This window comes from Canis lupus, chromosome 6 (assembly GCF_048164855.1).
Source record: "Canis lupus baileyi chromosome 6, mCanLup2.hap1, whole genome shotgun sequence".
Taxonomy (NCBI): domain Eukaryota; kingdom Metazoa; phylum Chordata; class Mammalia; order Carnivora; family Canidae; genus Canis; species Canis lupus.
Genome location: NC_132843.1, coordinates 67,586,454 through 67,610,555, shown reverse-complemented (window position 1 = coordinate 67,610,555; position 24,102 = coordinate 67,586,454). Strand labels below are relative to the sequence as shown.

At 37.1% G+C, this 24,102-nt stretch overlaps 1 protein-coding gene and 1 long non-coding RNA gene across 14 annotated transcripts in view; one reads left to right on the top strand and one right to left on the bottom strand.

Annotated features, from left to right (window-relative positions):
* The window catches only part of ACBD6 (acyl-CoA binding domain containing 6), a 207,796-nt gene that overhangs the window by 21,008 nt on the left and 162,686 nt on the right, over window positions 1-24,102 (bottom strand). For 9 of the 13 annotated variants that reach the window (XM_072831025.1, XM_072831023.1, XM_072831026.1 and 6 more), the window contains one exon: window positions 1,144-1,174. The exons of 1 other annotated variant lie outside the window; for it this stretch is intronic. In XM_072831025.1, coding sequence (XP_072687126.1) covers window positions 1,144-1,174 — 31 coding nt within the window. Of the gene's footprint in view, window positions 1-1,143; window positions 1,175-12,797; window positions 12,874-16,305; window positions 16,353-24,102 lie in introns of all 13 variants that reach the window. 3 more of the 13 variants (XR_012033142.1, XR_012033143.1, XM_072831032.1) reach the window with 2 other exon arrangements.
* Window positions 289-23,104, top strand: LOC140635820 (uncharacterized). The gene is made up of 4 exons (XR_012033144.1): window positions 289-341; window positions 8,266-8,461; window positions 15,074-15,286; window positions 22,751-23,104. It is a non-coding gene; the product is annotated as an uncharacterized lncRNA (long non-coding RNA).

Genomic DNA, 24,102 nt, shown 5'->3' with positions numbered 1-24,102 from the left:
TGATTAGCATCTTAGTTGTCACTGACAGTATGAAGCATGAAATAATGAATTTTCAAAGGGGGATTGGAGGAGCCTCCATTTCTGTTGATGGTATAGAAAGGCTCAATTTACTATGAATGTTCCTGTAAGAATTTTAATATATCTCTAACTTTAGAGGTTACTAATCTATTTTCGAATAAAATATTACTGTATTTCTGCTGGTGACCAGACATTTTTCTTTTTAAATTTGTGTTTATATTATTTCTTAAAATTCAAGTATAATTAACATATGGTGCTATATTATTTTCAGATATACAATATAATGGCTCAACGATATTATACATTTCTCGGTGTTCATCAAGGTAAGTATAGTCTTAATCCCCTTTGTCCATTTCACCAGCCCCCATGCTCCCACCCACAACCCCTCTGGCAACCACCAGTTTGTTCTCTCTCTCTCTCTCTCTCTCTCTCTTTTAAAGTGGGCTCCATGCTTAGCATGCTTAGCATGGAGCCCAACATGGGGTTTGAACTCATGACCCTGAGATCAAGACCTGAGCTGAGATTAAGAGTTGGATGTGTAGCTGACTGAACCACCCAGGTGCCCCTGTTCTCTGTATAAGAGTCTGTTTGACTCTTTTTTCCTTTGTTCATTTGTCTCTTCCTTATTTCTTACATGAGTGAAATCATATGGTATTTGTCTTTTCTCTGATTTCTTTCACTTAGCATTATACCCTTTAGGTTCACCCAAGTTGTTGCAAATAGCAAGATTTAATTCTTTTTTTTGTGGCTGAGTAATATTTCCTAGTGTGTATGTGTGTGTATACATATATACACATACACACCACATCATCTTTATCCATTCATCTATCAATGGACATGTGGGTTGCTTCCATATCTTGGCTATTATAAATAATGCTGCAATGCAGATAAGGGTGCCTATCTTTTTGAATTAGTGTTTTCATTCTCTTTGGTTAAATATATAGTAATAGAATTATTGGACCATATGGTAATTCTATTTTTAATTTTTTGAGGAACCTCCATACTATTTTCCAAAGTGGCTGTACCAACTGACCAGGCATTTTTCAAAGTACTGGATAGGGTTGGACAAAGTTGAAATAGAGAAAGCTTTCAAATATGATTGTTAATAATTTGGAAACATCTTACCATAATGTAGAGCTGTTTGACCTTCATCATCCTGTAAAAGAAATTAATAACACATTTTAGAAGTCTATGTTATTGCAAAAGTATGAAAGTACACAAGCTATAGCAAATATATCTAATATACCAAAGTTCTGTAATTTATCAGATACAGTTCTTTGAGCCTTCCTGTAACTTTTGACCAAGTTCTCTAGAATGCTGAATGGCAACTTCTGCATTGCAGCTGCTACATCAGAATCACAGGACAATCAGGTTACAGATATTAAATCAAAGAGAACCTCTTAAAATGTGGCAATCTGATTACCATTAATGGCAAAAAAACCCTGACACCATATATCCTTAAACCCTGGTTAGTATTATAATGTTTTTTCCTAAGTTTATTGCCAAATCTATGTAAAAAGTCTGTGATTTCTCATAAAAGTTAGTAGCTTTTGGGGCACCTGGGTGGCTTATTCAGTTAAGTGTCTGCCTTCGACTCAGGTCATGATCCCAGGGTCCTGTCGGGCTCTCTGCTCCTTCTGCCCTCCCCCTGCTTATGCTCCCTTCTCTCTCTTTCTTACATGCTCTCTCTAAAAGATAAATAAAATCTTTTTAAAAAGTTAGTAGCTTTTAAATCCCTTTCAAATAGTAACAAATTCCAGGCTTATAATATTATCAAATATTACCTGATTAAATATCATAAAGAAATGTGATTTCAAAGCATATAAAGTCCTAGAAGTTGTTAAGAAAGTCAAAAGTTCCCATAGATTACTCTGATAGTTCTGTTATTTTTTTCTTTTTAAATCAAGATATTCTAACTACATATACTAATTATAACACATATGAGTACTTTTAGCAATGCTGCCTCTTAAGTTGAGAGCGTGTGATCATGCTATGAGCAAAAAATTCATCAAGATTAAAGTACGAGGCAGAATTTAGTAGTTTTTTTGATATTCACTTAGTAATATACACAGCCACTATTGTGTCCCTGGTAATTAAGAATAAATAATTATTATGAATAACTGGGAGAGGGTGATTATGCCTAATCAACTATTGCACATACTATAGCTACTTTTCTCACTTCTTAGAAGTTAAATGTGGGGGCTAATTTCCAGAACTTTTTGGCTATGGTTCTCTTTATTGAATCCCCTAGGAAGAAAAGCAAAAGCTGCCATAGGAAACTTCTTTTCTGGTTCAGAGAAGTAGTAAGAAAAAGTCATTCCTTAAAGGTTTTTTAACATAGAGAAGGTTTATAGAGCTGACATCTGGTGGGGGGTTGGGGAGACAACCTTGAGGCAATATAACAGCTTAATTAAACTGTTTTCCTACTAGACAATGGGAATTCTTGCTGGATTTGGGGGTAAGGCATAAGAAAGTGAGTGGAGATCTGAAAGAAGTAATTAATTTTGAGGGACCTTGAGAGTAGGGCCAACTTGGCTAAAGTGTAACAGGGTTAAGTCTGGGCTGCCCACTGAACATCATTAGGATAATAAACTTAAGGGAAGTAGAAGATGGAAAGCAGCACAAAGAAGTCAGGAAGACAAAAGAATATTTTTACTCCTTTAAAAAAATTTTAATAGAAGTATAGTTGACATACAATAATATATTAATTTCAGGTGTTCTACTTAGTGATTCAAGGATTATATACATTACAAAATGCCTATGTCTTTCTTGTCTTTTTCAACATGGCCCCCACCTTGCTCCCTGCTCCCCTTTGCCTTGCCCTGCTCTTGAGGTTAAGGACAGGCAGAGGTTCCAAGTTGATGTTTACGGTGGGCAGCATGACAATGAAAAGCTGCACTTCAGAGTATTCTGACCTGCCTGGCTATAACCAAAGCAATTTAGAAAGAACAGAACTGCCCATATGGCTTTAGACTCATGTCTAATTTGCCCATTTCCAATGTTTTTTTTTTTTAATTTTTATTTACTTATGATAGTCACAGAGAGAGAGAGAGAGAGAGAGAGAGAGAGAGGCAGAGACACAGGCAGAGGGAGAAGCAGGCTCCATGCACCGGGACCCGATGTGGGATTTGATCCCGGGTCTCCAGGATCGCGCCCTGGGCCAAAGGCAGGCGCCAAACCGCTGCGCCACCCAGGGATCCCTGCCCATTTCCAATGTTAATCAGAAAAAGTGTATATAGTGTGTGTGTGTATGTGTATGTGTTTATACCTTCACATGCAAACATGTGAGCAGTTTATACAGTTGTGCTTATGGCTTAAATGTCCAGCAACAGAAAACAATTTCAGAAAGGGCTTAATCTATTGCAATTTTGGATTCATGCATCCATCACACAAAGTTATATTTTCCACAATTATCTACCTTTAGAAAGTGTAGCTCTCTTGCTATTTGTGTAAGTTTCTTGTTTAATTGCTCTATTTATATATATTCAAAGTTCCGTTTCTTTTCATTTCCATCTTTCTTTCCTTCTTCCCTCCTTCCTTCCTCCCCCCCCGCTTTTTAAAAGATTTTTATTTGTTTATTCATGAGAGACACAGAGAGAGAGAATGGTAGAGACACAGGCAGACAGAGAAGCAGGCTCCATGCAGGGAGCCCGACGTGGGACTCGATCCTGGGTCTCCAGGATCATGCCCTGGGCTGAAGGCAGGCGCTAAACTGCTGAGCCACCAGGCTGCCCTACTTTTTTTAAAAAAAGTAGGCTCCACACCCAGTGCGGAGCCCAACGTAGGGCTTGAACTCACAACCCTGAGATCAAGACCTGAGCTGAGATCAAGAGTCAGATGTTTAATGGACTGAGCCACCCAGGCACCCCTCTTTTAATGTCTAATTGTTTATCTTCACTAGGTAGGTGGAAACAATTTCTTTTAATCATTTTTACCACTGAATACTAAATCTGTATCTCCAGCCCAATTTTTATTAATTAATTAAAAATATTTACTGAGCTCTATTGTGTCCCAGTCACTGTTCTATGGACTGAAAACACAGAGGTGAGCAAGAGAGAAAAGATCCCTCATGTTATAAGTCTTACATTCTACTAATAGGGGAAGTAATAAGCAAATAAATATATTTAATAACAGGCAGTGATAAGTGCTCTGAAAAAACCAACAAAGCAGAATAAGGGTGTGGAGTGATGTGGGTACTGTTTTAGATAGAGAGGACAAAGAAGGACTCTATTAGAAGGTACGTATACACAGAGAACTGGGGAATATTCTAGGGTAGCCATGTTTAGTAAACCATACCACCCTCCATCTTTCTGGTCTAAAAAGCCAAGTCAAGCCGATCAGAATTTTCGCTTAGGATTTTAAAATATGGAACTAGGCGATTGCAGTATGTGTACAAAGGTTCTTTCTTTCCTGATGAAAAGAAAATGTAGTGAAATAAGAAAGACAACAACAACAACAACAAAAAAGACAGACAACAACAGACAAATAGTGTATTATTTCACTTACATTAAGTACTTAGAATACTCAATTCATGGAGACAGAAAAATAGAATAGTGGTTACCAGGGGCTTGGGGAAGGAAGGAATGGGAAGCTTTATTTAGTGGGGAGAGAGTTTCAGTTTGGGATGGTGAACAAGTTCTGGAGGTGGACAGTAGTGATGGCTGCATAATGTGCATGTGTTTAAGCCACTGAACCGTACACTTGATAAAACGATTACTTTTGTATTTTACCACAATTAAGAAAAACAGAGAATTAAAAAAAAAAAAAAAAAAAAAAAGCAAAAGCAAAAGGTGTCAGCCCAATCTGCAAATGGCAACATTCTCTACTTGGAGAAAACTTCCACAGTAGAAAAGAATGAAGTATTCACAAAGAAAAGCCATGGTCAAAGATGGTGAGACAATGAGGCTCAGATTCTTGTCATTCCAAGTACAGCCTTGCCCTTCTTGGTTAAGTGAGCCAACAACAAAATACTCCCTAGACAAATGTTTATCTTTTTATCACTTGTAAGTAAGATTTCTAACACAGAATGCAACCCAATTTATGACCCGAGTCTTTCTCCCAATTCCTTCTCCCATTTTGGTGACTGCCCGCTCCCAATAAGAATACCTCTCTGGACTCCCACAACTATAAATGCTCTTCCCTCTGCTTGGAAACTATCCTCCAATCTTTTACAGATACCGTCTTGCTTTTCTCTCATGTTTTAAAATGTGACTTAAATATATTTGAGCATTTTAAATAGACTTCTTTTATAGTCCCTATATTTCTTTTATTTGAGATCAAGGTGAGGAGATGGGTGATGGCTACATGTGATGTTTGTTGTGCTGCCTGAGATTTGCTTATTATTGATTGACCTCTGTGTGCTTTATAATTTTGGACTGTAAGTTCATTTTATTTTGTTTATTTTTATTTTTTAAAGATTTTATTTATTTATTCATGAAAGACACACACACACACACACACACACACACAGAGGCAGAGACAGGCAGAGGGAGAAGCAGGCTCCATGCAGGGAGCCCAATGTGGGACCCAATCCCAGGACTCTGGGATCACGTCCTGAGACAAAGGCAGAAGCTCAACCACTGAGCCACCCATGCATCCCTGTAAGTTCATTTTAAGTGTGGTTTTTAAGTGTGAAAAATTCTGTGCTGTGTTCACTGGATTGAGGATTTGTCCCTCCAGAATGACTTTGCTTTTGTTTCTGCTAAGTACCACAGAGATACTAAAACCCTTGTTTGTTGATTCCTTAGTGTGGGGAATCTGAACACTTAAGCAGAGTAAATTTTAAAAGGGCAAACCTCTCCCAGCTCCCCTGGGCCTGGAGCACCAGCCAAGACAAATTCTCCATATTAACTTTGCATCAGTGGGCAGATTATTTTAGTCTATCTTCCTGACAGTAGTTGGTGTTCTTTGAGCTCTCTTATCTCATAAGTATTGAGATTGGCAAATTCTTTCAGGATAGCCCACTGTTGGCTTAAACTTACTACTTTCTTTTTAAAGCTCTGGGTTTTTTAAAGCTTAGTTTTAAGGCTTACAATTTTGTTTCTTACCTGTGTTTGTTTGGACCCTTGGAGACCCTTGCTTTTTTCATAAGATCTGCTATGCGTTTAAAGGGATGCTTGTTATATTTTATTCTGCATTCTTGGGTGTTTTTTGAGAATTTTTACATCATCTAGTCTGGAATCTTGTAGGAAAAGGAAATCCCTCACCTTTAAAGGTCTGAATTAAATTAGAGTATTAATATCACTGTGGTCACAAAAATAACCAACCAGTAATACTCAGGAGAATTTTCTTCTCACAGAGAACATCTAGGAAGCATGTTATTTCTGTGCCTGCAAATTTACATCTTTTTTTTTTTAATCAGTTGTATTCTCTATGCTATACTTCTCATCTCCCTGACTTATTATTTTCTAACTGAAAGTTTGTACCCTTCAATCTTCTTTATTTCACCTGTTCCCCACCCATCTCCCTTCTGGCAACCATCAGTTCTCTGTTTTAGGAGTCTGTTTTTTTGTTTGTTTGCTTGCTTGCTCATTTATTTTGGCTTTTAGATTTCACATATAAGTGAAATCATATTGTATTTTGTCTTTCTCTGACTTATTTCACTTAGCATAATACCCTCTAGGTCCATTCATGTTGTCACAAATGGCAAGATCTCATTCTTTTTATAGCTGAGTAATATTCCCTAGTATGTATATATGTATGTATCATATCTTCTTTATTCATTCATCTGTCAGTAGATACATGAGTTGCTTCCTTATCTTGGTTTATATAAATAATGTTGCAATAAACATAGGGGTGCATATATCTTTTCAAATTAGTATTTTCATTTTCTTTGGGTCAATATCTAATAGCGGTGTTTCTACCGATCATATGGTATTTCTACTTCTAATTTTTTGAGGAACCTCCATTCTGTTTTCCACAGTGGCCATACCAATTTACATTCCCACCATAGTGCATGAGGGTTCCTTTTTTCTCCACTCTTTGTCAACACTTGTTATTTCTTGTCTTTTTGATTCTAGCCATTCTGACAGGTGTAAGCTGATATCTTATTGTGGGGTTTTAAAAAAATGTATTCTTATTTATAGTTTTAGAGAGAGCACAAGTGGGGGAGGGAGAGAAGCTTCAGCAGACTCTGCGCGGAGTGTGGAGACCGGAACTGCCCTGAGACTTATTTTAAAACCAGAAGTGTGGGGCAGCCCCGGTGGCTCAGTGGTTTAGCACTGCCTTCAGCGCAGGGCCTGAGCCTGGAGACCCAGGATCGAGTCCCATGTTAGGCTCCCTGCATGGAGCCTGCTTCTCCCTCTGCCTGTGTCTCTGCCTCTCTCTCTCTCTCTCTCTCTCTCTCTCTCATGAATGAATGAATGAATGAATAAATAAATTTTAAGAAACCCAGAAGTGTGTACCTCTTAATCCCCTTTACCTATTTTCACTCATTCTCCCACCTCTCTCCCCTCTGCCAACCATTAGCTTGTTCTCTGTATCTATGTATCTGTGTCTGTTTTGTTTCTTCACTTGTTTTTTTTTAGATTTGACATATGAGAGAAATTATATGGTATTTATCTTCCTCTGTCTGTCTTATTTCATTTACTGTAAAGTCCTCTATGTCTACCCATGTTGTTGTATTTAGCAGGACTTCCTCCTTTCTCATGGCTAAGTAACATTATATACTTACTGCACATATATACCACATCTTCTTTATCCATTCATTCATGTATCAATGGACACTTAGGTTGTTTCCCTATAATGGCTATTGTAAATAATGATGCAGTAAACATAGGGGTGCATGTATCTTCTCAAATTATTGAAAAAACATCATTTATTATACATGCTATAATACAAATGATGCCGTCATAGGGCATCAAGGAATAGAGAGCTATTTGGCCTTCCATTAAATGATCCCAGGCTACCTTTGTTTTTCATTGATTTTGATTTTAGTCTTTTTTTTTTTTAACACTTTCCCTCATCACAGGATTATCAAATATCCTTTATTACTGACCATGTGCCTAAACTAACATTTGCTACTTCTGCCAAGGACTGGTAATCAGATAAGTAGGTTCTTCAAGTTGTGTCTAAAATGAGGAAAGTGTCTGAGTGATGGGGCTGGTGATGGTTTTACAACACAATCTGTAGTAAGCTTTGTCATAGATCTGTATGTTCCATTTTATCTTAAGTTTGGGGCTAAATGCCCTTGGTCAGTAATTTTCATTGTAGGTGTACTTTTTATACTCTGGAAGCTTTTGTTTGCAGGCAATCTGCAGTGGCAAGTAACTAAAGCAAACAGAAAAGCTCTGACTGAGAAGAGGACCAACCTGGAGCCCCTGAACACATGGCACTCTTGCCTCTCTGCCAGTTGCCAGTACTGGCACCAAAAGGGGTTCCCACAGTGGGGAGCTTGAAAATCACTTTCTAAAGACTTGAGGATGATGGGTTAACAAGCCTCTGGGTAAGTCAGATGTCCCTGTTTCACTTGCTGTCTTTCTATCTCAGGACATTCGTCTGATCCTCCACAGAATTGTGGAACGTGACAAGAAAACAAGTGAAAGAACAATCGGAAGCAGTGTGTACCGATTACTCATCCCTTTTAAGGCAAATGCCCAGATTTACATTTACACAAATGTTCTCAAGAACAGGTTTGTTTTTGGAGCTGAAGCTGAAAGGACTACATGGACTTCATTCAACATGCTGCAAAAACTGCTAGAAAGAGGGACTAGAATAAAAGAGACACAGTGTGAGTGAGCGGCTGAAATTAAGGAATGGATAATGTCTTTGCTGTGCCTACAGGGTAGTCCTCTTAGGTCCACCTAAGATTCAGACTCCTAAAGCTACCATTGAACACACTTGGCATGAGTTTATTCAAAAGGATGTCAGACAGAAACCATTTAGAACTTGCCATCAGGGCAGTGTCAGCCTGGAATCCTTGCAGTAGACAGCTTGCCTAGCCATCCAGGAGCTAGCTTTTCTCTAGGAGATACACCTCAGGTGAGAGAAGAAGAAATCCATATAAGCGGGTGTGGGACCTATCTTTAATTTGGAAGCCCTGCTGTTTTATAGGAGCCATTGTATCTTGTAACAATAGCTTCTAGGGCCCTACAATGGATATGCCAATTATAAAAAACTCAGGACAGCCCAAAGTGCAGTGCCCCATCAAATATTTAGCATTCCTTTGCAGTTCCAGGTAGTCCAGGTGCAATTTACCAATCAAGGGGGTCATTCATTTTTTTAATTTAAATTCAATTAGTCAACATATAGCACATTAGTTTCAGATGTAGAGTTCAATAATTTGTCAGTTGAGTATAACACCCAGTGCTCATCCCATCATGTGCCCTCCTTAATGCCCAACCCAGTTACCCCATCCCTCCACTGGGTGTGGAGCTCGACACAAGGTTAAATCTCAAGACCCTGAGATCATGACCTGAGTCAAAATCAAGAATTAGACGCTTAACTGACTGAGCCATATAGGTGCCCCAGAAATAACTTAATTTTTAAAATGAAAATATATTTTCCCAAAGAGAAGAAAACATAGTGAGAAGGGTGACATTGTTTTACATTCCTGCAAATCCCTTTAATGCCTGGCTAAATAGAACATAACTGGATATTCATATCTCATTCAGCATTCATTCCGTTGTGATACCATGTCATATGGTCTCTAAAAAATGCCAATGTGTGTTCAAGAGTGAATGAGTGTAAAAGGGCAAACAGTGTCTTAATGTTGTTATGAAAATAGTTTTGAAAAGATCAGGACTCCCAGGGGTTCCCATTCCATACTTTGAGAACCACTGGGCCTAGGAAACCCTGCATAATTAAGACCCACCTAACTTCCTAATCTGATCTCATAAATGCTGTTTTTCCTGCTCTCCACATGGCTAGATCCCTCTTCATCCTTCAAGTCCCAGCTTCTCTTTCATCTACGGAGAGAAAGTCTTCCTTCACTACTTGCTCCAAAAAGGTTACCTCCTGTTATCCCTCAGTCCAATTCCCTGGTTGCTTCTTTCTTAGCACTTATTACACTTTATAGTTTAAAAATGTATTTATCTGTTATCTTCATTTGATTATATAAGGATAGGACCTTTGTGTGACATTTTGACTATTATATCCCTTGTATCTAGCACAGTATCTGGCACACAGTAAGCACTCAAACATTTCACTGAGTGAATGAATGACTGAATCATAGATTTGTACAAATACTTATCTGACAAGGATGTTACTGCTTACATTCATTCATTAACAGATACTTACTGAGTACCTATTATGTGCCAGGCACTGTTCTAAGTGCAGTAAGTAAAAACAGACAAAAATCTCCATCCTAGTTTTGGAGGAGGGGGATACAGAAAATAAACCAAGGTAGTAAAATACGCAGTATGTTAGATGATAATACATGATATAGAGAAAAATAAAAGCAGAAAAGGATAGAAACGCTGGAGGCAGGGTAGAATGGGTTCAGCTTAAAATAAGGTAGCCAATACAGGCCATGCTGAAAAAATGATTGTGGAGTGGGTGGTGAAAAACCTGAAAATGGTGAGGGTATAAGCTGTATGAATATCTGGGGGATAAAGCAATAGAGGGAGCAAGATGAGCAAGTACAAAGGCCCTGAAATGTTACATGCTGGCATGTCTCAGGAACTAAAAAAGGGCCAGTGTGAGATAGCAGCAGATGAGCAAGTTAGATCAGTAACAGGAAATGAGGTGTGAGAGATAACAGAGGGCCAGATGGCATGGACCCTGTAGGCCATTATAAGGATTCTGACTTTTATTTTTAATTCAATGAGAAGTCACTGGAGGGTTTTCAGTAGAGGAGTAACTTGACTTCATTTATGGGCTAAGAGGATCACCCTGGCTGCTAGGTAGAGAAAAGACTGAAGGGAGACAGGAAGTTTATTTTAACCATCTGGGTAAGAAATGTTGGGTACTTGGGCCAAAGTACTCACAGAAGGCAAGGTGAAAAGTGGTCAGCTTCTAGTCATATTATGAAGGTGTAAGGGATAGGATTTGCTGACAGACTGGGTATGCAAGAAGAGAGAGAGAAGTTAAGGATTCCACCAAGAGGGCAGCCCCGGTGGCGCAGCGGTTTGGCGCCGCCTGCGGCCCGGGGTGTGATCCTGGAGACCCGGGATCGAGTCCCACATCGGGCTTCCTGCATGGAGCCTGCTTCTCCCTCTGCCTGTGTCTCTGCCTCTCTCTCGCTCTCTCTGAATGAATAAATAAATCTTTAAAAAAAAAAAAAAAAAAAAAAAGGATTCCACCAAGATTTTGGCCTAAGCAATAATTGCCATTAAGATGGGAAAGACTAAAAAAAAAAAAAAAAAAAAAAAAAAAAAAGATGGGAAAGACTGGGGCAGCCCCAGTGGCTTAGCAGCCCAGGGCATGATCCTGGAGACTGGGAATCCAGTCCCACATTGGGCCCCTGCATGAAGTCTGCTTCTCCCTCTGCCTGTGTCTCTGCCTCTCTCTTTTTCTCTCTCTCTGTGTGTCTCATGAATAAATAAAATCTTTTTTTTAAAAAAAAGATGGTAAAGACTTGGGATAAAAAAGGTTTCATGGTAAGATCATGAGTCTGGTTTTGCACAGATTAAGTGTGGGATATCTATCAGACATCCTAAGAGAGTGTCATGCGGGCAGTTAGATATATGGGTCTGATGTTCAGGAGAGAGGTATGGGCTGGAGATATAAATCTGGGACTTGTGAGCATATACTTAAAGCCCAGAGACTGGATGAGATCACCAAAGATTTGGGTACAGAGAAAAGAAGAGATCCAAAGATTGAGCTCTAGGGCAACCTAGAAGATAGGAGAAGGGGCAACCAAAGGAACTGAGAAGTCCAGTAAGGTAGTAAGAAAATCAGATAAGTGTAATGTCCTGAAACATAAGAGAATATAAGGTATTTTGAGAAGAAATAATCAATTATGCCAAATGCTGCTGATAGATCAGGTATGGTAAGAACTGAAAAATGATCATTGGATTTATCAAAGTGGAAGTTAGTGGTTTTCCTGATAAGAACTGGAAGAATGTGTAGGTGAACACCTATTTCAAGTGGGCCCAAGAGATAATGGGAAAGGAGGAGTTAGAGCATAAACAACTCTTTCATGGAATTTTGCCATAAAGAATGAAATTAGGTGGTAGTTGGACAGTTAAATGGGGCAGAGATAGTAGCATATCTGTATACTCATGGCATTTATACAGAAGAGAGGGAAAACTAATCATGCAAAAAAGATCCTTAAGTAGAATGGGATCGTACATAAGAGAGGGGCTGGCTTTTGGAGCACGGAGAGTTCATAACATTTATATCAGCTACTCAAAGGAGGGGAAGGAGGTCTATATAAGCACAGATGCAGGGAGGTGGGTAGATATGACAGTGAGAACTTGTGCACGTTTTTAAAAAATGACTCGTTTCCTCAGTTAAATGGGAAGAAAGGTCATCAGCAGAAAATGAGGATGAGGAAGGAGGTGTTTGGATTTTAAGGAGAGAACAGTAAATGAAAGAGTTATCTAGCAGAGTGGAATAGATAATGAAGTAAGGTAATGTGGTGTGAATACTGGGCAGCCCTGAGGGCTGACACTCAAATAGGCAGGACTTGGGATTAATGGTCATAACTCTGAAGTGAGCACAGGTGTGGACTTTTCTCCTGGCATAGGTACAGACAAAGAAGGGTAGGAGAGTTAAACACCTATTTTCTGAAAGCCTACATACTAGGGCCACAATGATAAATACATTATAGTCTTTGTGCTCATGGAGTTTATAGTCTGGCTCATATACTGAAAAAGAGAACAACATAAGCATCTTACCAGTGGTGTGGCTACAGGATGATACACTTGCTTGACAGAATCCTAGAGAGCCATCAGAAATTATAGTAAAGAGTATCTAATGGATAAGAGAAGATATTAATGATAAATAAAGGAGGTTATAAAACTATGGACAGGATGATCCCACTTTTGTTTTTAAAATGTGTCATCTACCTATAGAAAAAAAGATAAGGAAAGCATCAAAAGTGATAAGGGGTCATCTCAAGGCTGAAATTAAAGATGACTAAAATCCTTTTCTTTATACTTACTTGCACCTTTACAAAATGTCTGAAATCTATTGTTATTAAATTTTAAACAAGAAAATGTTACTATTTGTTTGCATTTTCTCTGAATACCTGGATACCATCTATATGTTTACAGACATTTTTCAGTGATAATTTTTACTTAGCTTTTTCCAATAAAAACTGATCAATTAAAATCACAGCTACTTGTAAATGGCCCTTCACAATTACAAGCGTGACACGGTTACTTCCCATCTATTTCTTGTTTGCTATGTTTTCAGATTACCAGGTCTAATTTGGGGCTTTCGAGTTCACATGCTGTAGGCTGAAGTGTTCCAGCATTTAATGTAAAATGTTGAGATTTCTGATCTTTTGACTTACAGCATTTCCACCCAGAAATCAATTAGAGCAGGGATACAAACATAAGAACCATGACTCCAATCACAGAACTGATTGGCAAGTTAGGAAGAGAAAGATAGGAGGACAACCAGCTTGTCTTCTAATTCTATTATCTTTCCTATCTTCCAAGAGTACTAGAGAAAAGAGTAGGCTTTAAGAAGACATCAAGAATTTTCCTCAACTCTGAGTTATTTGTATGTCTAAGTACCTTGATATGTCTAAAGAAGTTTCTCGGTAAACAAAGACGATTATTTTAAATTGGTTGCTAATCAAATCACAGTCTTTAGAGACCCAAATGCAAATTCTTTTATTCATTTTTTGTATGCCTAGTACATCATAAGCACTTAAAAATGTACAATCAATGAACTCGATGGTAAAAATGAGTAATATAAAGCCTATTGAGTTTTTAATCATAGTTCATAATTATTTTAAATCAACTCCTGTATTATAATACTTTTACTATTATGATTATGATGCTTTAATAAAACACTACTATTTTATATTTACAAAATCTTTACCTCTGCTATTCCTCTTTGTGTGTTTCAGTGGAATTTGTATTTAAGCAAGAATATGATTCCAAACATTTTTTTCTTGGTAACTTCAACACAGGATATAGGAAACCAAAGCTTAGTCTTTATAAACATTCTGTTTTAAAATATATTACAAAGAATAAATGGAATTGAATGTCAAGAATGAGTAAGTGAAAGCTTTTACTCATCTGGTTTACAACTTATATCAGCTAATTTTTTAAAATTTAAGTTGATTAAATTTTTCGGTTGTTTCATTTCAAATGACCACACCAGAAAAGGTTGTTTGTCATGGTTATTTATGCCTTTCCTTTCTGTTTTAGCTTAAAAAGAAATGTTCAAATTTAATAAATATAGAGTTATAAACAGGAGCAAAAACAATTCAGATAAATTAAAATTGGTTATACATTTGAAATCTTTGTAAGGGATCATACATTAGGGTAAAATAAAAATACTCAGTTGAATTAAAATAAACAAAATCACATAGTAAAGTTAGAGTGTAGAAAAATTCAGCCATGCTTAAAATTCAGGCTATAAAAGCATGGAAATATGCAACCTCTTCACTATACCTCCATTTCCTTTCCAAGTCAATAATAAAAATTTATAAGGAATACAAATGAATGACAAAATAATACAAGAAATCTAAAGACCCAGACTCTTAAACAAGAAAAGGGAAAATGTGCCCATGATCCCACTGATGCTCTATCATTACTTTTACAGTGGGAGAGAATCATAAAAGCTCCCCTCTATCTGGTCTGTTTCTCTGTTCTGACTCTGGCAGGGACTTGAAACTCTTACCCACTACTCTGAGACTAGACTTAAAGGCAATCACTCTTTTTTGGAACTTTTGCTACAACTCTGAGACTTCCCAATCCTTAACTAAAACTTTGTCCCTCTCCTCCCTTCTCTACCTTGTCTTATTTGTGAATATGTGTTCCCCTGCTCTTTTGAAGGACCATGGCATACTTTAACTTGCGAGGCCCCTATTACCATCGTATCTAACACAAAACTTTGCATAAAATTAAAGCTAAATAAGACTAAAGAAAAATAAATGACTTGCAAGAAAACCAAATATAGTCATACCTCACTAATCCAAGGACTTGCTTTTTAGCATTCTCAAGGACCTCACTGCACGGAAGGAAAATGCTGATAAGGACCACATTAAACATGTTGCGACCAGCTAGCTCACTGGATAGGATTTTTCTATCTAGTTTGCAAAAGCAATGAATGGCCAATTTGCCTATAAACTATCAGATGCAATACAAAACTGAAGAGACCTGGAAAGTGAAAAGTGAAGGAAAACAAGGAGTAGAGAAGAGAAATGGTAAGAGGGCCAGCCAAAACTGATAGCAATTAGAAGAAAGAATGGGAGCAGCAACAGTGGCAGCCAGCAGAAATGGGAAGCTGTGACAGAGGTGGCAAGTTGCAGACATTTTAGACCACAGAGAATAGCCAACCATAAAGTGGGCTGGGCTGCGTGCCAACCAGTAGATTTTAGCAATCTCAAGAGAGAAAGAGAAGCTTTTTAGCCCTATGCTTCACACTACCTATAAATACCCATGGTATAGCACAACAATTTAAGAAGGAAGCAATGAAGTATACAATGTGTTCGAAAAAAATTTTTAGAGAAAACCAGCCAAAAAATAAAAAGCAGAATATAACTGTTCAGCTATTTGAAACCAATTCTAATCCAAAATGTTTAACTGCCAAAGGGTTAGTTGCAAATTTTTTTGAGTATGGAAAGTAAAAGGAACAAACTCTGGCTACATACTTACTGTATGCTGTAAGTTTTGCAAACATTTCTTCTAATCCCTCACAACCACCATAAACATTATTATTCCCATTTCCAAACTCAGTAAATAAGACTCAGAGAGTTTATATGTACCTTACCCAAGGTTCCCAGGCTTTTCTGACCTCAAAATCCATGTTTTCTCAAATATATTGAAAAGGAGAAAGGGGAATCAACAAAAATAGACACAAGGAAGGAGAACAGTGGTTACATTTTTACACAAGGAAGGAGAAGAGTGCAGGTTAAAGACACTAAGTAAGGAAGGTTATAGCCTCACATACAGCACGCTTGTGCAATTTCAATTAACCATACTGTATATAGCACATTGAGAGTGAATAATCTTACTCCTCACTCAGGACTATGCACTAATCTTTACTTCTCCTCAATTCATTCCTGTACTTTTCAAGTATGCATATTTTGAGAAGCTGTAGCTTATTAAAAAAAAATAACTTTCTAAGCTCATCAGCATACATAAGGTGCGTATCAGAGCAAAGCTGCTTTTCCTGAAGGGTGTTTTGCTTACCGCATTACTATTTCTATAATACTATACGTACCTTAGAATAGAGGTATTCTAAACCTCTTTTATGGTAAATAATCAGACCTACAACAGAGAAATCCAAGAAATGATTATTTCTGTTCATACTCACTTGTTACTTTCACAATAAAATTTTTCATAGTCTGGTACATCCACAAAACAGATCCCCACCCACAGAAGGTGCTATGAAATAGGTAGGCACTTCACTTGTTGGTAAGAGCATAAATAAGCTAACACTCAGAAAATGTCACTGCCTCTGGTTTAACATTTCTAGAATCTATCTTTAAAAAATACTTCAAATATTTTAAAAGCTTTGTGGAAAAAATAATTCTAGTATTACCTAGAATAGCATGAAACTGGGAACAATTTAATAATTTAATGCCTAACAATATAGAAAAAGTTAATAATACATTTGTTGAGATTATTATGCAATTTTAAATGATGGTCATGACGTATTTACAACTTAGAAAATCATCACAGTATTATTAGTGTAAAATGGAAGAATCAAAAATGTTTTTAAAGATCTCAACTATGTGAAACAAGAATATGGTATATTGAAGACGTTTTTTAAAATCTATATTGTATATAGTACATATATGTCTATGCAGGGTTTTTTTTTTTTTTTGCTTTTTTAATGCAGGTTTTTTTCATTTTACTTTTCTATATATCTGTGAGCAGGTACTACCATTATAAAGTAAAAATAAAACACGTTGAATTTTTCAAAGTTACGTTATTTTACAATATAGCAAAGTCTGGCCTGTAGCAGCTCCCTGAAAATTAGCAGTATTTGCTGGAAATTTAGAATTCTGAAGCTAGTTTTAGAAATCCACTTAAAGTTAAGATATGGTAAGCAAATTGTGTGAGAAACAGGTTTTGAATGTTGACAGGCTAGGTCAGTTGAATGTAACAAGGTGGAATTTAACAGAGATAAATATAAGATTCTGTACTAAGGACCAAGTAGTCATGAACTACAGTTTGGAGCAAATATCTTAGGAGAAGCATAAATTGAAGACATGGGTCTTTAGCAGGAATAAGCTCAGTCAGTTTGATGTAGCTACTCAAAAACAAATTCAATTTTATAATGTATTAATAGTTGGGACAATGTTAAAATGAGGGAAGTGATAGCAGGAGGAATTTCAGGATGACCTCGATGACCCTTGTAGAATCCCTTCCCCTTGAGCATGACCAGGATCTGTGAATATGAGGGGATACTACTTCCATAATGGAGGGCAGAGACAGCCTAGAAAGAGCTGGCCTTAAAGCCAACAGTCATGGTGACCAGGCTGGAAACTGCCTGTGGAGAGGAATGGCCTCCAGCCGAGGGAGGGCCTCAGTCCCATGACCACAAGTAAGGGAATTTTGCCCATCATCTAAATGAACCTGAGGACAATACCAAGCTCCAGATGAAAACACAGCGTGGCTGGCACTATGAATGCAGCCTGGAGAGATTCTGAGCAGAAGACCCAAATAAGCCATGCCCCAGCTCCTGACCCATGGAGCCTGTGAGATAATAAACATGTATTGATTTTGTGGTAATACATTGTGGAAAAAAAAAACAAAAAAACAAAGAAAAAGAAAATACAGTGCTATTCTGTTTGGGTTGGATGATTCCTTGGTGTTAGTAGTATTGAATCTGTGTGAAAATTGTTGTGAAAAGCATATATAAAGAGCTTTAAAAAGGTTTCAGTTGGATGGTATAATAATTTTCAATTATGTTATGTTAGGCATGAAAGAGAGTATCTAAAAGCAGAGGAATTAGGTTTGCTTTTACAAGGTTACATGGGTACACTGCAGAACTTGGAAGAATATGAGAAAATTTCAGGGAGTCAAATACAGAATTTTCTAATAGAAAGATGTTTCCAAACATAAAACAACTGCTTTAATAGTCCTTGAATTCCTCATCCCAAGGAGTTTCATGCCTACAAAGATGACTGAGTAGGAGGCCTAGAGACTGCCTCTTCCTTTGGCACTTGCGTCTTTAAATACTGACGTGAGGGGCGTCTCAGTGGCTCAGTAGGTTAACTGCCTGCCTTCAGCTCAGGTCATGATTTCAGGGTCTTGGGATCGAGCCCTACACTGGGCTCCCCGCTCAGAGGGGAATTTGTTTCTCCCTCTAACCCTCCCCTTTGCTTGTGATCTCTTTCTCTCTCTCAAATAAATACATAAAATGTTTAAAAATAAATACATCATACATAATACATACATACTTATATGAATAAAAATGTACTTTCTATTAGAGTATGAAAATTTGCTGCCTGGCATATTATAGGCAGCCAGTAAACATTTGTTGAATGAATAAGTACACAAATGAAGAACTAATGAAAGAAAGGGATGGAGATATTAATATGGTAAGGCTTAGTTACCTTTCAATTTTTGTGTATGTGTGTGTGTGGGATAAATTAAAAATAAAATCTTGATGATAGGGCGGGAGCAGCTATCTCTGGAACAACGGTGTCTTTCTCTAGCAAATATGACCATGCAGGGAAACTCAAGGAGCTCTAACCAGTTTGAGTCTTGATACCACTTTCCCACCTTCTTGGTCCATGAGATGAACTGAAATGATTAATTTCAGTGCATCAGGTTGAGGTGGGAGGCATGTTAAGGCATGAAGTGTAGGATCACAATTGAGAATGGCTTATACTTAAGAATGAATGATCTAGAAAAACTTCAGAATTTGAAGTCTTAAAGGAAGCATGATCCAAGATACGTGTGTACAAGTTAACACAGAGCATAAATGAATTTTGCTGGGGATGAGAGGTTTCACAAAATGAGATCAAGACTGGTAGATTTCAGTATGAACACTGAAGTGCCTGAATAAAACCACATGGCATAAAATGAAGAGAGAAACTGTGACATATTCTTAACCCTTCCATTAACTAAAAACTTCAGTCCAAATGCTACTAATTTCTAAACAGTATAGATATTTTTGATACACAAATATTGCTTATTTCTTGTCAGCTCTGTAGTCCATAGCCTTCTAAACATTTACTTTCTACATTTATCCCACTGCTTTTACTAAAAATTTATGAGACTTATTGGACAATATATAAACAGATAAAATGGAAATAAGCTTTCTTTTTGCTTTTTCAATTTTTCTTTTCCTTTTTCTAATTCTCAAGTTAATAGAACAAAACACATTACAGATCAAAAATATACCTGAAAATTACCTTTATTCACTAAGAAGGCTGTGTTTTAAATATCATTTATAGGTGAGGAGGTAAAATGTTTCCTGAGTTTTTTATTTGCCTTAGGATATTGCTAGAGCAATGTCATCACCACTTAACAAATTATTTCTATACTTTTTAACTAATTTTAGTTAATTCACTTCTTGTGTGAAGTCAGCTTTTAAAAATGGGTTTAATTCTTCAGTTAATCATTAGGCTTTTTTGGGTTCATACCCTCTCATTTATTAGTGGGCCTCTCTTTCATCTCATTTTCCTCTGAGATAAAACGATTTTTTATTCTTTTTAGCTCCTCTTTTTATCCCTCACAAAGTTTTATTAATACTTCAGATTGTTGGGGCACCTGGGGCTCAGCCAGTTAAGTGTCTGACCCTTGGTTTTGGCTCAAGTCATGATCTCAAGGTTGGGAGATTACACCCTGCATTTGGCTCCATGCTCAGTGCAGAGTTTGCTTGAGACTCTCTCCCCCTCTCCCTCCGCTACTCCCTCTCTCTCTCAAATAAATAAATCTTTTAAAAATAATTCAGATTGTCCCCAGCTTTTCCTCTGAATGTCACCATAAAACTGATTTTCACTTTGAAATCTTTAAGCTAAAAAAAAAACAAAAAAAAACAAAAAAAAAAAGAAATCTTTAAGCTATTATAAAATCATATCAAATATTTTTCTACTTGCATTCTCCTCACTCCCAATTCCCTCTCAACAACTGAGTAATTTTTATATGATCAACCAGGCTATAATAACAGTGCAACTAAAGATGTTTCAACCTTCTTCAGTGACACCTAATTTTAATATTTCCTTCCAGCACCCCTTACTCTAATCCATTAAGGGACCCTGGTTCAAGTTTTCCTTTTGATATCTGGAAAATTTATTCATATCTTCTGTCGTTATTACCCAAATATAAATCAATTCATATCTGAATTAATACAATGACGTCTTCACTGGTGGTCCTCCCTGTTGTCTTTCTCCCTAGTAATAGTACACTGTCACTAGATTAATCATTCTAAAAAAACAACTGTCACTCCTTTTATTTTTATTTTTTAAATATTTTATTCATTTATTTGAGAGAGAGTGAGCACAAGCGGGAGGAGTGGCAAGCAGAGGGAGAGGGAGAAGCAGGCTCCCTGTGGAGAAGGGAGTCTGATGTAGGGATCAATCCCAGGACCCTGAGATCATGACCTGAGCCGAAGGTAGATGCTTAACCAACTGAGCCACCGAGGGACCCCAACTGTCACTCCTTTTACACACACACACACACACACACACACACACACACACAAACACACAAATTCCTTAATCCATGGTCTGACTCCACTTGATCCAATTATTCTTCATTATAAACACAAATCTAGATCTCTGCTGCCTCTCTCTGTCCCCATCTCTGTGGCCAAATTTTACCTAGCATTTACAGTTCATGACAGGCCACAATTCCCTCTTGAAGAAGTCTCTGACTACTGTGGCTCTTACCACTCTCTTCCCCCCTTCCTCTCCCATTACCTCTTCAAAAAGGTAGATACTTTCAGAGTATCTCTTGTTATGGCACTTGATTACATTCTGGCTTACAACTGTTCTTGTTGTTGAATGAGTTTTATTGTCTCATCAGTAAGCAACCTGAGAACTGGGACCATGGCTTATACTTCTTTTGTGTCATCTAGTATTTGGTACCATCCAAGCCATGGAGTATTTAATTAAAAATATCTGAGTTAAACTTAATAATCTTGGCACTGTTTTCTTATGTTTGTATTGTTGCCTTTATTCCTACGGTAGTCTGTGCTAAATTTCTAGTAATTACTCTCTCTTTTTTTAAAAAAATATTTTATTTATTTATTCATGAGAGACACAGAGAGAGGCAGAGACACAGGCAGAGGGAGAAGCAGGCTCCATGCAGGGAGCCCGACGTGGGACTCAATCCCAGGTCTCCAGGATCACAACCTGGGCTGAAGGCAGTGCTAAACTGCTGAGCCACCCGGGCTGCCCTAGTAATTACTCTCTTAAACATGATAAACAATTCTATGGAATTCAATATAGATGACTTGTAGATATCTATTCCCATAAAAAACTGAAAGTAATAAATAGGTGTATTCTCAATATAGAGAACTCTGTATCATTCTACAGCTTGTATTATTTGTCAGGCTTTCCTTTAATCTGAGTGTTCAGTCAGTTATCTGCTAAATATTAAAATTTCCTGATAATGCAATGAGATATCACCTCACACTCATTAAGATGGCTATTGTCAAAAGCAGAAGATAACAAGTGTAGGCAAGGATGTAGAGAAACTGGAAACCCAGTGCACTGCTGGTGGGAATATAAAATGGTGTAGCTGCTGTAGAAAACAGTATGGCAATTCCTCATAAAATTAAACAGTATCACCATTTGACCCAGCTATTCCACTTCAGGGTATCTGCCCGAAAGAAATGAAAGCATGTACACAAATAGGTTATTTGTACACCATTATACACTATTTGTGCAAATAGGTTATTTGTACAATGCTCGTAACAGTATTATTTACAATAGTCTCAAAGCAGAAACAACCTAAATGTGCATCAACAGATGAGTGGATAAACAAAACGTGGTGTGTACATACAATGGAATACTATTCAGCCTTAAAACAAAATCAAATTCTGACACATGCTATATCATGGATAACCTTGAAGACATTATGCTAAATGAAGTGAACCAGTACAGAACGACAAATATGGTATAATTCCACTTACATGAGATATCAATGGTAGTCAAATTCTTAGGAGACAGAAAGTAGAGTGTGGTTTGCCAGGGGCTGGGGGAAGGAGAGTATAGGGAGTTAATGTTTAATGGGTACTGAATTTCAGCTAGAGAAGAGGGAAATGTTCTGGAGATGGATGGTGGTGACAAAGGCACAAAATGTAAATATACTTAATGTTGCTGTTTACTTAAAAAGGCTAAAATGGTTAATTTTATGCTATGTATATTTTATTAAATAATTTTTTTCCAGTAATATATATTTGAAAAACTCACAAAGCCACAAAAATCTGATGATGTGTTAAATTTGTAGGGCGCATTTTACTTTTTATCCCTTTCCCCATTTACTTTATTCTTTTTTACTTTTTATTTTGCAGAGCCATTTTTATGAATTTGAACTATCAAATTTGACTTAGTTCTGTAATGTCTATTCTAACACAATACAAGTGGAATGAAACTTTAATCGCCTCACTGTCTTTCGCTACATAGGGAAATACTTCAAGATCCTTAAGAATAAGCTGCACTTTAAGTAATTGACTTCAGGTTTGTCCTTTTTTTTAACTACAGGCATACCTTGGAGACATTGAGGGTTCAATTCCAGACCACAGCAATAAAGTGAATATTGCAATAAGGCAAGAAAAACAAATTTTTACTTTCTCAGTGCACATAAAAGTTATGTTTACACTGTAGTCTATTAACTGTGCAATTGTATTACGTCTAAAAATGTGCATACCTTAATTTAAAAATACTTAATTGTATTATGTCTAAAAAATGTGCATACCTTAATTAAAAAATAATTGACTGCTAAAAAATGCTAACTATTAGCTGAGCTCTCAGCGAGTTATCTTTTTGCTAGTGGAGGGTCTTCCCTTGATGTTGATGTCTGCTCAATGAGCAGGGTGGTGGATGCTGCAGGTTGTGGCAACTCTGGCAACTGCTTAAAATATAACAATGAAGTCAGCCACATTGATTGACTCTTCTTTTCATGAATGATTTCTCTAGCATGCGATGCTCTTTGATAACATTTTACCCACAGAACTTCAAAATTGGAGTCAAGCCTCTCCAACTCTGCCATTGCTTTATCAACAAAATTTATGTAATATTCTAAATACTTAGTTGTCATTTCAATAATCTTCATAAAGTTGTGAAGGAATCCATCCTACTTCAGAGAAGGAGATTCCATCTCAAGAAACTATGCTCTTTGTTCATCCATTAAAAAAAAATTAGTCAAATTTGATCATGATATTGTGGCAATTGAGTCATATCTTCAGGCTCCACTTTTTTTTTTTGCAATCATTAGCATTTTATTTATTTAAATTTAATTTGCCAACATATAGTATAACACCCAGTGCTCATCCCATCACGTGCCCTCCTTGGTGCCCATCACCCATTTACGCCATCTCCTCCTCTCCTTCTGTTTGTTTCTCAGAGTTAGGAGTCTCTCAGGGTTTGTCTTCCTCTCTAATTTTTCACCAGTTTCCCCCTCTTCCCTTATGGTCCCTTTCACTATTTCTTATATTCCACATACGAGTGAAATCATGTAATTGTCTTTCTCTGATTGACTTATTTCACTCAGCATCATACCCTCCAGTTCCATCCATGTTGATGTAAATGGTAGGTATTCATCCTTTCTGATGGCTGAGTAATATTCCATTATATATATATATTTTAATATATGTGTACGTGTAGTGTGTGTGTATATTATATATATATATATATAATCACATCTTCTTTATCTATTCATCTGTCAATGGATATCGTGGCTCCTTCCACAGTTTGGCTATTGTGGACACTGCTGCTATGAACATTGGGGTGCAGGTGTCCCTTCATTTCACTACATCTGTATCTTTGGGGTAAATGCTCAGTAATGCAATTGCTGGGTCGTGGAGTAGCTCTATTTTTAACTTCTGAAGGAACTT